The sequence below is a fragment of the Mesoplodon densirostris genome, chromosome 2 (genome assembly GCF_025265405.1).
Source record: "Mesoplodon densirostris isolate mMesDen1 chromosome 2, mMesDen1 primary haplotype, whole genome shotgun sequence".
NCBI classification, from domain to species: Eukaryota; Metazoa; Chordata; class Mammalia; order Artiodactyla; family Ziphiidae; genus Mesoplodon; species Mesoplodon densirostris.
Genome location: NC_082662.1, coordinates 190,950,533 through 190,964,566, shown reverse-complemented (window position 1 = coordinate 190,964,566; position 14,034 = coordinate 190,950,533). Strand labels below are relative to the sequence as shown.

Sequence of the window (14,034 nt, the reverse complement as noted above, 5' to 3'; positions counted from 1 at the left end):
CCGGTTCGGGAAGATCCCACATGCCGCGGAGCGGCTGAGCCCGTGAGCCATGGCCGCTGAGCCTGCGCGTCCAGAGCCTGTGCTCCGCAACGGGAGAGGCCACAGCAGTGAGAGGCCCGCGTACCGCAAAAAAATAAAAAAATAAAAAATAAAAATAAAAATAAACTCTTGGGCAAACCTGATTTACCTCTGATCGATCGGAAAGCCACGATGTCCTTTCCTCCTTAAACAACAAACAGACATAGTTTTAAGGGACATTCAACTAGTTATTCCCTGGTGCCCAGGATCCTGAAACAGTTAACACCCTTACTAAACCAGAGAGTTCTGTGTGGTTGAGGTTCTGGTAAACACACGACCCAACTGTTTGGGAAGATGATCTGTGAGGTCCGCATGCTGAGAGCACTTCAGGAGCTCCCCAACCCCATCCTGACCACCCGTCCCCCAGTGTTTGGCAGAGATATAATAACTTTGAAAAATGATGAAGGAACGATAAGAGGGATGAAAACTAAACATGGTTGATGGTTAATCTCACCATCTTCCAACGTCATGCAGTTCTTCAACTCATTTAAAATACCACTGAAGTGAGATGAATCTCTTTAAATATTTTATCACCAAGATTTCTTACACACACATTACCACATTTTTCATTTAATTACTGATCAAACGTACGAGTTGAAAAGACGAAGATGTTGCCATATACCAGAATAATTTGTGAGATGACAGCAAGCAGGCCTATGCTATCTTCCTCTTAATTTTTTAAAAAAACTGTTCTTGAGCAAACCACGTAGACTTAGTTAAATAGAACTTTCCTATTTCTTGTGGTTAATACAGAAACCATACAGGACCCAGTGCTGGCATGGTAAACCTTTGAACACTACATCTATGAAATTCTGTTGTCTTTTTAAATTTTCAGTAACACTTCTTTTTGCTATATTTATCACATTTTCCAAAATATGAAAATGTTCCTTTCCTTTTAAATGTTGACTACATGTGAAAAATTAACTCTGGTTCTATTACTTCAAACTATCCCTTTATTAGCAACAGTTGTGCAGTGCTGTCAAGAGGCATTTTAAAATGAAAGTACCAAATTTGGAGTGTAGACACATCTGTTTTACTTTGCAGTATGTTTTATTGTTTTATTTCTAAGGATATGAATTCACAACTATCTTATAACTGAAGACTAAAGAAAAAACATATGTTGGTAAATCTGATTTCTGCATTTTTTTTTCATTCAAGGGAAGTTGCCTCCCTCAGCTGTCTGCCAATAAGTAATAAATGGACTTGGCAAAAAGTTTATTTAAGTTGGCTTTATTAAGCCAACAAAATACAGAAATCAAGTATGGGACAGGCAGAAAAATCTGTTCCTTTGAAGTCAATAAAAATCCATCTCCTTAATCCTTTTTTTATTCCAAGCAGTGGTGATTTTTCTCAACTGACTCACTGGGAGCCTTGATTTAGCTAATCTGTCTTGCTTAGTTATCTTTCTTCTCCAAAGCTTTCCTAAAGAAGCATCCTTTCCCCTTGACAACCGTCATCTTTTATGCTTGCATAGTGGTGCATCTGGTTATAAACATTCTGTAGTTAATCCTGATAGAGATTTAGGAAACAGGTTTTTAATTACCATCCATATTTTACAAGAACAAAAACAGCAGTAGCTTGCAAGCTGAAACAAAAGGTGCAGAGAAACGACTAACAGCAGAAAGGTGGCCAAAATGTGACACCATGCGTCTTTCCTAACCCTCTGCCATGGCTGTCTATCAGCGTCACCCACCCATTACATCCATCAGGGAAGAACACTCAGGACTCCAGTCGTAACTCCTTCCCCATATGCCAAACCACCCACTACCGGGCTATGACTCAGCCAGGAACACACACAGGAAAACATAATTGAGCTGGAAGATTTCACGATTAGAAAAGAAGGTCATTATCTTGGAAGAACAAAAACATGGATGGACCTCAAGACACTTAAAGGTCAGTATCATTTAGTCATTTTTATGAGAAAAGGATTCCTTACCTAAACTAAAGAGCACCAAGAATTTCAGACACACGAACTCTCGTTGGTCAAACTGTAGAGAACGAAGCTTTGCCACCAACTCCTGTGCATGACTCATGAGGTTGTTGAGTGTGGCCCCCGCTTGTGAGGCTATGATGGAATAGTCCACCTGCAACACAGGATCAGTTTAGGGGGTTTTCAGAACCGGAAATTCTATATTTATTTATTATTTATGTTAAAATTTATATATGTATATACACATATATTAAAAACATGTATACATATATATTTCCCTTGAGACTTTTAAGCACTATGGGTAAAATCAGGTTGCAGTATAGATCCATAACACAGGGGACTTTCCCCATGAAGACAGTTTGATACACATTCTATTATAATAAAATGTATCATAATCATCCTGATCAATCTAATCATTTTGATAAGCTTTGTAGGAAGCAGGTCTTGACTGCCTCAATTGTACACATAGATACCTTTATCTTTTTTCCTATTGTGAAGTGACATTATCACCTAAGATGAAAATTGTTAGCTCATGAGTAAGTTTAAAGAAAAATATACTGTCCATAAAAAGTGAATCCAGGGTGGCATTCTATATGCACATGAAGTTAATTAATGAGGCAAGTGAAGGCAGAGATATGTTTCTAATTTTATTAAGAGACTTCATTTTAAAGTAATCATTGCTCAAGATTGCATGCTTATGGATGATGAAAGAATCACATTTAGATTATTCTTTGATTTGCTGCTTCCTCAAAAGCTACAAAGACTAGCTACTTTCCTATGATTGTCAATACATTTCTCTCTAATGCCAGCAGTGATCTTATTTATGAGAAGAATAATTTCTTGATTCAGAAAACAAAAAAGGTTTACTTCCCTCTTCATTGAAAAAAAAAAGTGCTGCAATGCATCCATCTCAGATTATTCACGGGGACACCAAAAGTTCAATTTATAATAATAAGTTAAAATGTAGGGGTGGCTATCAATGGCAGAACTGGCTTTGCGACTGCAATTACAGCATAAGGGGAAAGCCCAGTTGGTACCTGACGCTCCCATCTTTTTTTTTTTTTTTTTTTTACTGGTGAGCTCTCAGGCAACCAGATACTCTTTTAGGTGCATTTAATATTTGCAGCAGCAGCAAATTTGTCTGGGAGGCAAGCCCTCATCTGCCACTCACCCGGAGCAGACTGTATTAAATTTTTATATTTATTGACATTTCATTACCATAATTGACTGCACTTGCTTCTCTAGGAGAAGGCACAGGGCTGCCTCCTAAGCAGGAGAATGAGTCCCTTGAGGAGAATTTGCAATTAAAAACAAGGCAGGATGGATTTTTTTTTATTGTGTAAATATGATGAGTTGAATTTTCAGCTTTAACTTGAGAATACTGGGTGTACAGAAACCTTTTTTTGAGAGTGAGAAAAATTATGAGTCAGTGGAAAGACGGCCCCCCCAAAGGTGTCAATCGGTTTACAGAGGGTCAACTGTGTGTGAAAAAGCCCCAGTCTGTACGTGTCCTGGGGAGGCCGCCGCATCACCACCGCACTGTCCTACTCGCCTGGTCCAGGTGCCCGCATCTCCCCGTTAAATTCAAACATCAACTGTCCTAAGCGCACCTGTGGTTTCTGTTGCAGATTGTGTGAAAGGAAGGGTCAGCACACAGGCAGCCCGAACCCTGAGCCAGAAGCAGAGGACAAGTGGATGGATGTCATGGACCATGTGAGGGTCACCTGTCTGGCACACCCCAGGGATGTCCCAACCATCAATGTACCAGTTCTCTTACAGGAGAACTTTCTACTCCAAGGATGTTCTTCTTACTTAACAGGGGTGGCTGAGCTCTGAGTCCCTTAGAAACTGTACATGGTCTAACTACTCCACATGGTAGTAATATAAATCCTATAGGGGCAACTGGGGTAGAATTGGGAATGGCAGCCAGGGCCAGAGGTAGAGGAAACCTGGGACAAGACAGGAGAGGCTGTGGGCCAGTGAAGCCATTGATGAAGCAAGAGCCTTGGGTAGTCACAAGAAGGCTCCATCTTTCGTGCCCCCATCTCTCAGGGAGGCACTTCAGCTGGATAATGGTAAGGTGCCACCCACTTCCATTGTTATCTAGAAATGAGAGTAGTTGGGGCAACACTGCAAACTTAAGCTTGGAATCAATTGCTGAAAGCATCGTTGGTGTAGCTTAGAAGGTACATCACACTCTGTTTTTTGTTTTTTGCTGCAGCGTGTGGCATGTGGGATCTCAGTTCCCCGACCAGGGAATCAAACCTGCACCCCCTGCCGTGGAAGCGTGGAGTCCTAACCACTGGACCGCCAGGGAAGTCCATGTACATAACACATTTTAATAAAAATCTCTAGTGGATCCCTAAACCAGGAAGGTGTACTACTAAAATAAGCCAGAAATATGTTGGTATTAATTGATTTTTTATTATTAAGATGGGGTTCATTCAATTTTGCTATGTCTGTGGTTCTAACAGGTAGGAAGTAAGTCCAAATACTAGACCTTCACAGGTGCAAATGTAGTACATTGTAACTGAAAGGACTCTAAATAATTAATTAAAAAAAAAATATGGGTCAGGCTTTCCTGGTGGCTCAGCTGTTGAGAGTCCGCCTGCCGATGCAGGGGCCATGGGTTCGTGCCCCGGACCGGGAAGATCCCACATCCCGCGGAGCAGCTGGGCCCGTGAGCCATGGCCGCTGAGTCTGCGCGTCCAGAGCCTGTGCTCCGCAACGGGAGAGGCCACAACAGTGAGAGGCCCGGGTACCACACACACACACACACACAAATATATATATATATATATATATATATATATATATATATATATATATATATATATATATATATATGGGTTAATTAAAATTTGCTATGTGTGTAAATTGAGCAGGTATGAAATAAATTCAACTATTAGAACTTTATACTTGGAAAATAACACGCTCTAATGGAAAGGGACTGAAATGGTTTCACAGGATTCTGTACTTAGAAGGACTTCAGGAAATCAATTGTCACGCCAACAACTTTATCGCTATACATTTATTTACATGCTAATTTGAAAGCCCAAACATGCTTATGAAATGGGGGCTCTGATAACATTTCTTTCAAGGCTAATTTATCAAATTGCATGGCTCTGAAGGAGGGGCAGTGATTTATTCCTGAAACAGCGCCCAGATCGGCAACTTCCTGACACTTTATTACAAACATAATTATATTTTCATTGTTGAATGTGGAGTTTGCCCTCATTTCAGGAGCAGCTGGCCTTGTCTTTTATGTACTTAGTAAAATTAATTTATCGCTCTCTTACATGGAATCTTTGTGCCATTAAATTCAACAGAGATATTGAAGAAATACTGTAAGCAGATATCCCCTTTGGATAAATTTCACTCACCATGAAGGTAGCAACAGTTGTAGCTAAATTGCTTTTAGTTCTAACAGCTGAAATTTTTGATGACTTGTATGTTGTAAGATGCCCGTCTTTTTAATATGATACACAATAATAGAAGGTAATGAATGAACTGCCAGTAGTCCTTTCCCTTAGGAAAATCTTACAGCGGCTGTTAATTAGCTACAATATGCAAATACTGAAAAGTGGTGCCACATCAAAATCCTCTACTGTTGTTTTATATACACACATACAGCCATATGTTTTGTGTGCGTGTATTTTTCAAATACTGGATAGAAACGAATTCTTGTCATAGTGATAAGATGCTAAATATGTGGAATTGATTTGGCAGTGCTTAACATTACGGATAATCATTATTTCCTTTTGGCTTAACAAGGTTATTTAATGTACACTTATAGAAGCCAGACTAAAAGACAGAATTAAAATAGCTAACTTTAGGGTTAAGTAAGAAATTCTGTTGTGTTGGCAAAACGCAAAGTCGCAACAATTGATACTAAAGACCAGAAATGCCATCTACTCCTTGACTGTTCTTGGTTTGGAAATTCAGAGAAAGAAATGCACTTTCTCTACTTTTTACATGGTAATTACCTTTACCCAGGGACAGCACTTAAGGCAAAATGAAACATGAAATAAGGAGAATTTCTAAAGAGCAGGAATGGAAGTGCTCTGAGAAAGAATGGCACAAACCCATTTGATTTCTGGAACTCAGAAGGATGAAATCAAATTAATGTGTGGGCTGAGTCTTGTTCTTCTAATGCAGCTCCCAGTCGGGTTTCGGAGGGAGGGGGTGGGGAGTCAGACCCGTGATGCAACTCTGAAAATGGGTACACTTCTCCCAAAGACCTGAGCCACAGGATGAAAAGGCTCAACAAAAATTCACAAGATCAGGAAGTCAAGCCCACTGAGGCTTGATTCTAGAAAGCCTTTCTCATGAATAGTGCAGAAAGCAGAGACCAGACAGTGATGAGATTGGTCCAATCTGCAAAAACTCTGAAAGAATGCTTTCCTTTAATTTGCTTGGGAACATGTGATTTATTTATAATTCAGCAAATGATGTGGAGACAGCCTTTCATTTTCAAATAGGCACTGCTGGGGTTTCACAGCACATAAACATTTATGGCCGATGTAAAAGATCACAGTGCCTGAGTCCCGAGTCCTGAAGCACCGTTCCACACATGCCTGGAACAGTCCAATGGAGTAAACAGATCTCTGCATTCCTTGCATCCATTTTAATAACACACCAGTTATAAAACGGAGGCTAAGAAATGGGAGGGACAGGCCAAAATCCTGTAAAGTTGGAATTATGCCCATTAAGCAGACTTTCTCTTCCGCCAGGTGCCCAGAAGCCCACATGTCTCTCTTCCTTCAAACCTTTGCTCAAATCTCACCTTCTCAATAAGGCTCAACCAACCAGTCCTATTAACACGGCAACCCAAGGGTCACTCAGCAACACAACCACGGATGTACGTTGATGCTCCTTTACACAACAGTTCCTTTTTTAAAGAAAAATTCAATAGCACTTTGACCTCTAACATTTATTAGGATTATTGATTATTGTCAGTTTCTCCTGCAACAGTGTTAAGCTCCATGATGGCTGGACCCTGCAGGATGCTCAATAAATATTTGTTGCCTGAACAAATATCTATTCAGAAAGGAGCAGGACCTCACTGTAATTTCCTCTTTCCACCTTCATTTTCAATAATGACTGGTTCTTACAACTAACACTAACACTCCCTTCCCTTCTTACTTGCTTGCCATTAGGTCAAATATTTAGATGATTGATATATGATATTTGAATCGGTCTCTTCCACCAACATGATTCCAAAATAGTGAGGATTCCACCATTTCTAAGGTTTTTTTTTAAAAAAGGCAGACAAACAAGTGTGGTAGATTCATGCAGAAGCTTGAGGAAAAACCCTAGGTACTAACCATTAATTTTGATTTAGCAATTGTTTTGACCCTTCAAAGCACAACTCTCAATCCCAGAAGCCTGGAAACGGCAGGCTGTTTGTGATCGCGCCGGCTTTTACAAGTTTCACTGTAATCATCCAAGCAGGAACGGAGCACACCAAGTCAGCTTTTCTAAATTATTTGCAGCCAATGTCCCTTTCAAAGCACAAAAGTGCTCCTGACCTAGTTAAATTCGTGCCATCTTGAACGTGCTTAATAAAAAGACACTTTTTTTTTTTTTTACGGTGTCTACACTCACCTGTTGCCCAGTAACCAGAAAGATGGATCCTTCTTTTCCATGAACCACTTGTCGGTAAATGTGGTCGAGAATTAAGAGCTCACTCCAGCAGTTCTGAAGCAGCTTCATTTGGTCATCAACCTGTAAAAGAAATAGAAAAAAAATGACACTGTAACTCAGTATTTTTTTTTTCTTGCATGATTTTTTACCTGAGAAACCACTAGAAGCAAGGAAGGACCACCAAAGGTCACCGAAGCACAGATGCTCAGAATTTCCATCCTTCCTCCTGAAAATCATTCTTTTCATTTGGACAAATACTATTTAGGCCACATATAAATACTTAAACTAAATATTTATAATCAATGAGCTGCTAGGAAACGGTACTCTATTAGATGGGTCTGTCATTAGATCTATTAGCATTTGCCTGTGGGACGTACAGGCGCCTCAGAGTGTCCTCAGTGGACCCCATTAGAATGACCCCAAATAGCCCAGGCTTGTGTAGAGGTTAATCCATTGAGCCCAAGCTGAAATAGGATTTGGATACTGGCAAGCCACCAAACTGTGAGGATTTATATGAGAGGCAATCAGCTGGACACCTCAAATGACTTCTGAATTTAGAGGCACACGGCGTTGTTTGTCATCCGTGTTCACCCAAAGTCCAAATTGTGCTAGACTTTGACTAGAACAATCACCAAGCTTGGTCTTGATGTTCACCTGCACTTGTTTTAGGATGTGGACAATTTTCCCATAAACCCCTTACACTTCCGTTTCCACATCTGAAAAATGGGCTGAGTACAGTACCCCCTTCACAGGACGGCAGTGGGGAGTAAACTGAAGAGGACTGCATCACAGTGAGTATTTTATCCACATGGTGTCGCCCCCCCAGGGGACCGCATTCTTTAATGACAGCAACATAACCTATTTCAGGTGCAGGCCACGTATCCACGGTCAAACGTGGAGGGCATATGGATCCATTTCCATGGCTATTTGTGACAGTTTCTTTTCATTTTGTAATATGTACCAGCCAAAGATCTTGGCGTGCCCAAATACATCACACATTTTTACCAACAACACCTGATATTTAGATGTCATTTAACAGTTTTGAAGAGTTTTGCATATTGTTTTAGATTTAATTCAGAGAACCTGCCTGTGGAGTTAGCAGAACCGGCATCATTTTCTTCAATTTACATTATGAGAAAATATGGTCTCAGAGACCTATTAACTGGTACCCCTAGAGGATCCTCTTTCTCTCTCTCAAGCTCTAGGATGTCTCCAAATTACATGGAGAGGTGCCAGACTCACAGACATAAGAAACAAACTTATGGTTACTAAAAGGGAGCCAGAGAATTGTGGGGATAAATTAGGAGTATGGGACTAACAAATATACACTAAATAAAATAGATAGGCAACAGGATTTACTGTAATAACACAGGGAACAATCAATATTCAGTATCTTGTAATAACCTATAATGGAAAATAATCTGAAAAAAAATATATATAACTGAATTACTTTGCTGTACACCTGAAACTAACACAATATTGTAAATCAACTATACCCATTTTTTTTTTTTTTTTTTTTTTTTTGCAGTATGCGGGCCTCTCACTGTTGTGGCCTCTCCCGTTGCGGAGCACAGGTTCAGCGGCCATGGCTCACGGGCCCAGCCGCTCCATGGCATGTGGGATCTTCCCGGACCGGGGCACGAACCCGTGACCCCTGCATCGGCAGGCGGACTCTTAACCACTGCACCACCAGGGAAGCCCTACCCATTTTTTTTAAAAAAAGAAAAAGAGGTGTTAGAATTTTCTAAACTGAATTAATTTAACTCACTTATAACAAATTCATCTTTAAGCAGATATTTAATGAGATTCTGGACGGTTGGGTGATACTTAGGAAGTTTCCACTCACATATTACCAGTGATAGGAGCTTAGGGCTGACTATTTCCATGAGTCTAGAAAACAAGACAGTACTGAACTTAGACTAAAGCAAGGATTCAAGGTACAGTTGTGCACTTTCCAGCTCTGAGAGCTTGGCCAAGCCATTTAGTTCTCTAAGCCTTATCTTCTCACCTAAAAATACAAGAGATAGTTTTTGTCTTGAGGATGGAATGAATAAAGTGTGAAACAATACACTAATGAAGAAACAATGCCAAACACAAGGCTCCCAGTTGGAAGGCCATATTGATCCTGTTGAGAAGGAAAAAGGTAACTGCAGAGATTGAAGCTACAGTCAGGCTCTGTGAACAGGAAAAGGCATCCCCAAACATCTCCGTCAGAAATGATTTGTTCTGACCCACAGAATTTCACTCATTAAGTAAATAGATGTTAAGAGCCATTTATTTGTTGGGTCTAAGTGCTGGGTCTGGGGTATAATGGTGAACAAGGTAGAAGCAGTCCCTACCTTGTGGAAATTACTCTCCTAGGGGAGAACGCTCACCAACACAGATGAGTGGGTTGGTGACAGAGGGAGTTCATCCTTCTTCAGAGGAAAATCTCCAGTGTTGTGTGTACACGTCGGGCTGTGGCAGCAGCTGAAGGAGACCCACCTTGCTGCTCTCTGCACACAGCTCACACTAGGAGCTGCAGCCAAATGTCCAAACAACATGGGTGTCCTCACGCCCAGCAGTTTTCAGGGACCGTCCCTCTCAGATGCTCGGGGCAACTTCAAAACCAACTGCACTTGGTTCTACTGGGCTTACTACACTTCATTCCAGCTCATACCCTATCAGCGTCTTATTTCAAATGTATCAGTCCACGGTGGCAATTCAGTTCCCCTGAAAATTTTCTTCTGTGATGTGAAGCTTTAATTATTTATTTAGCACTCTTTCCAGGGAAGCTGAAAATACTACACTTGGGGATCTTCTCCCCAGAAAGAGTTATCATACCCAAAGGTTGCCAAGAATTGGGGAATAACCTCGAAGCGTGGTTCAAGACATCTGGACGGGATTCCAGCTTAAGAACCTATTTACACGGCAGGAAGATTTATGATTCCCATCTTGCAGGTGGAAAAATGAAAAAGCTAAGAGATGATATTCTTGCTATAGAGAAGAGGAGAAAAGGTGAGTGACTGTTAAAAGCAGCATGTTTCCTGGAGCCATCACATTGAGGGGGCTTTTCCTCCTCATGTGCATGTGGTGGCCCCTATCCTTGGTATATAACATGAGAGGAATACTTATGGCAACAGTTTGCCAGCATCAAATCCTGTTCAAGTTGTAAGATAAGAACCTCACTTTCCCTGGCCTTCTTTTCTTTTAGGATCAGGATACACTTCCAAATAAGGATATATTTGTGTGTCATGCTCAGAAAAAGAGTGGAATGTATCATTTTCAGACCTTATTCTTAGCTGTGTGTGTGTGTGTGTGTGTGTGTGTGTGTGTGTGTGTGTGTGTGTGTGTGGAGATGGATTGGCTTTGAAAATCTGTCTATTTCCTGGATCCTCTGTTGCTTCAGAAGTTGCAGGAATAGATGAAATTGAGCATGTCTATTTCCCATAACTAGCACTTCATTTTTGGTTTTGTATTTTGTGCCGTTCATGTCATCATTTCTTCTGTTTCCACCAAGTACTGTAAGTGCTTGTTTATTCGTCTCACTCCATGAGGCCGGGGCAGCCTGGAAGCCGCAGCCCCCAGGGTGGGGGTGGGGTGGTCCAGTGCAGCCCCAGCTTGTGAAATAAAGGAAGGAACACGTGAATGACCGTGGTGCCTTCACTCCGGCAAGTGTCTGCTTTTGGCCGGTGTCTCTGGGACATGGACAACAACAGAAAAAGTGACTCCTTCGGGGCTCGTGAAGGGAAGGGTCATCTTCACCCGGGGATGAACACACGGGTGACCCTCCCCACACGGGCCGGCAGGTCTGGACCCACCGCTGGCCCTCGGTAAAGACTTCTTGACTAATTGTAATTTTAACACCCCTCTCGGGCAGTTGATTCCTTGTTTTAAGGCTCTCTGAGGAGGTTTTCCAAGCTGACATTCCGTTTCAATATTTCCACAATTGATTATGTGATATTTTATGTTATCTTGAAATTGGAGAGTATGCAGCTTCACGGGGCTTTGGGTGACATAGTGTTTATGCAGCTCTATGAATGAAAGGACAAGGCAACTATGATGACCGACTTGTTCCTTATCTCCAGATAAGAGATGCTGGCAATTTTGAAGATAATTTCTCTTTAGGAAGGAGTGTTATAGGTGATATGGTGGAGGGGGTGGGGAGGAGAGGAGAAAAATAATCTACTACTTTTGAGCAAATTTCCAGGTATGAATGCTGTCAACAAACAATTTCAGGTGGCATTTGGGGAGCCCAGACAGGGGACTGAGGGAGTGTCATTTCCATGACATATCAAAACCTCTCACTAGTTGGTAATACCCCCTCGTACAATCCTGTGTTATCAGCTGTAATAAAAAGAAGGGCTTATCTCAGAACCCGAGTCACTCATCAGAAAAGACTCACACTGGTCTTACAGATGAGCGTGTGAAGGAACACAGGCCTCACAGTGTTGGGAACACACCTTCCCACAACCCAGGATGTTAATCATTAGAAACCTGTGCTTTCTCATAAGAGGAGTGAATTTGGCAAACAATTAGAAGAAGAAAAATGTGTAGATCTTTCTCAAGCCCAGGTTGAACTTATCAGACCCTTTTTGTTGCCCCTTCAAATTTACCTTTGCACAGTCTGGCCATTGAACTGTTATTCCACTTTCCCTCTTGCAGGGGTATTTATTTCAAAATCGACATCATGAATCATTGCAGTTAAGCTTTAAGAAAGATATATTTAGGAAAACATTCGACTGACATGGGTTGGTAATTTAAAGTGGACATGAACCCATTTCTAATTTCGGATCATTGAATCTGGTGTGTGCCAGGCCTTGTGCTAGAAAGTTGGGGGGAAACAGAGGTGGACAGGACACAATCCCTGCCTTTAAGAAAAGTCACACTCCAAGGAGAGGAGACAGAAGTGTACATCCATTATAATAACCCCCTGTGCATTAGAAGCTGGGGGTCACTTTACCCTGCTTCATTTCTTGGGGAGACTTCCAGGGGGGTCACAGAAGCTTCTGAGAAGGGTACGTTTAAGCAGGTCTTAATGTTGTAGAACCACTTAAAAAACTCTTTTTTTTTTCCTCAGTAGCTCCTGTTAAAACAATGCTTGGAACAAAGGTTTTTTTGTTTTGTTTTTTTTTGCAGTACGCAGGCCTCTCACTGTGTGGCCTCTCCCGTTGCGGAGCACAGGCTCCGGACGCGCAGGCTCAGCGGCCATGGCTCACAGGCCCAGCCGCTCCGTGGCATGTGGGATCTTCCCGGACCGGGGCACGAACCTGTGTCCCCTGCATTGGCAGGCGGACTCTCAACCACTGCGCCACCAGGGAAGCCCATGGAACAAAGTGTTTTAAAAAAAACATGAAGATTCTTCAGAACAATTACAAATAACATCCAGCTATTATTTCTGGACAAAAGAAAAAAAATCCTTGCAGGTGGACCTCCATTTCCTTATACTTTCTTTTGCAACAATGATGACATTTATAAAGGTATAGTCAGAAGCAGGGAGAGAAAACTCAAACAAATCAGCATCAACTTAGCAACTCCTAATGAGAACCTACTTTGGTCAAGACTGACACACAACTGCTTGAATCCTTTACTGGCTTTATAAAAAACACTGATGATTATCAGCAACCTCTGTAATAAACTGCTACAAAGTCCAAGAAAAAATGATTTCACACTAACAATGATTAAACAAGCACTAAGAACAATACTGTACAAGAGAAATAACAGCCTAACTCCCCTGTCAATTGTTGCAAAACCCAACAGATTTATGTGCAGTTCTTCCCCACTCAGAGACAACTGAAGTGATTCCTGTGTATTTGTTAATTGCGGGCTGTCGGTCCAGAGTACAAAGACCTGCCTGGCAACACTTAGCCAGGGACTCAGCTCTTCTGGCCCCTTCTCCGTTTCTCCAGTAGACCAACAAAGGATTTTTTTCTCCCTCTGGTATAGAAACTCTCTTCCAGGTGAGGGAAGCAGGAGGCAGAGAGGTTTGACTGCAGGGTACCTGCCCTGTGTTTCCACTCCCACCAACTCCCTCCCACTCCCACCAACTCCCTCCCATCTAGGTCATAACCAAGAGTCCATGGAAATAGGACCCTGTGAGTCAACCGTCTTCTCCATCTAGTTGTAATTCATCACATACACCGTCACTAGAACGATCTATTTCAGTCAGGCTATTCCTCTGGACACAAACCTCATCCACATTCCCTAGATTTCCCTCCGAAGACCTCTCCCAAAGCAAACCTCCCTGACCAGTGTGTGGGGGTCGGACACCGATCAGTGTGCCCACTGGCCCATCATCCAGGAACTGAGGGGGTCGAGTGGCTGCCCTACAGCTGATAGCCTCAACCTCCGGGGACATGGGCCACCTCCACACCATCAGGGGTAAAGTGGTTGGGAAGTGA

The 14,034-nt window shown here is 41.9% G+C and overlaps 1 protein-coding gene across 1 annotated transcript in view; it reads right to left on the bottom strand.

Annotated features, from left to right (window-relative positions):
* The window catches only part of NR5A2 (nuclear receptor subfamily 5 group A member 2), a 124,033-nt gene that overhangs the window by 45,011 nt on the left and 64,988 nt on the right, over positions 1-14,034 (bottom strand). The window contains 2 exon segments of the mRNA XM_060088682.1: positions 2,015-2,162; positions 7,616-7,735. Of these exon segments, the coding sequence (XP_059944665.1) occupies positions 2,015-2,162; positions 7,616-7,735 (268 nt within the window).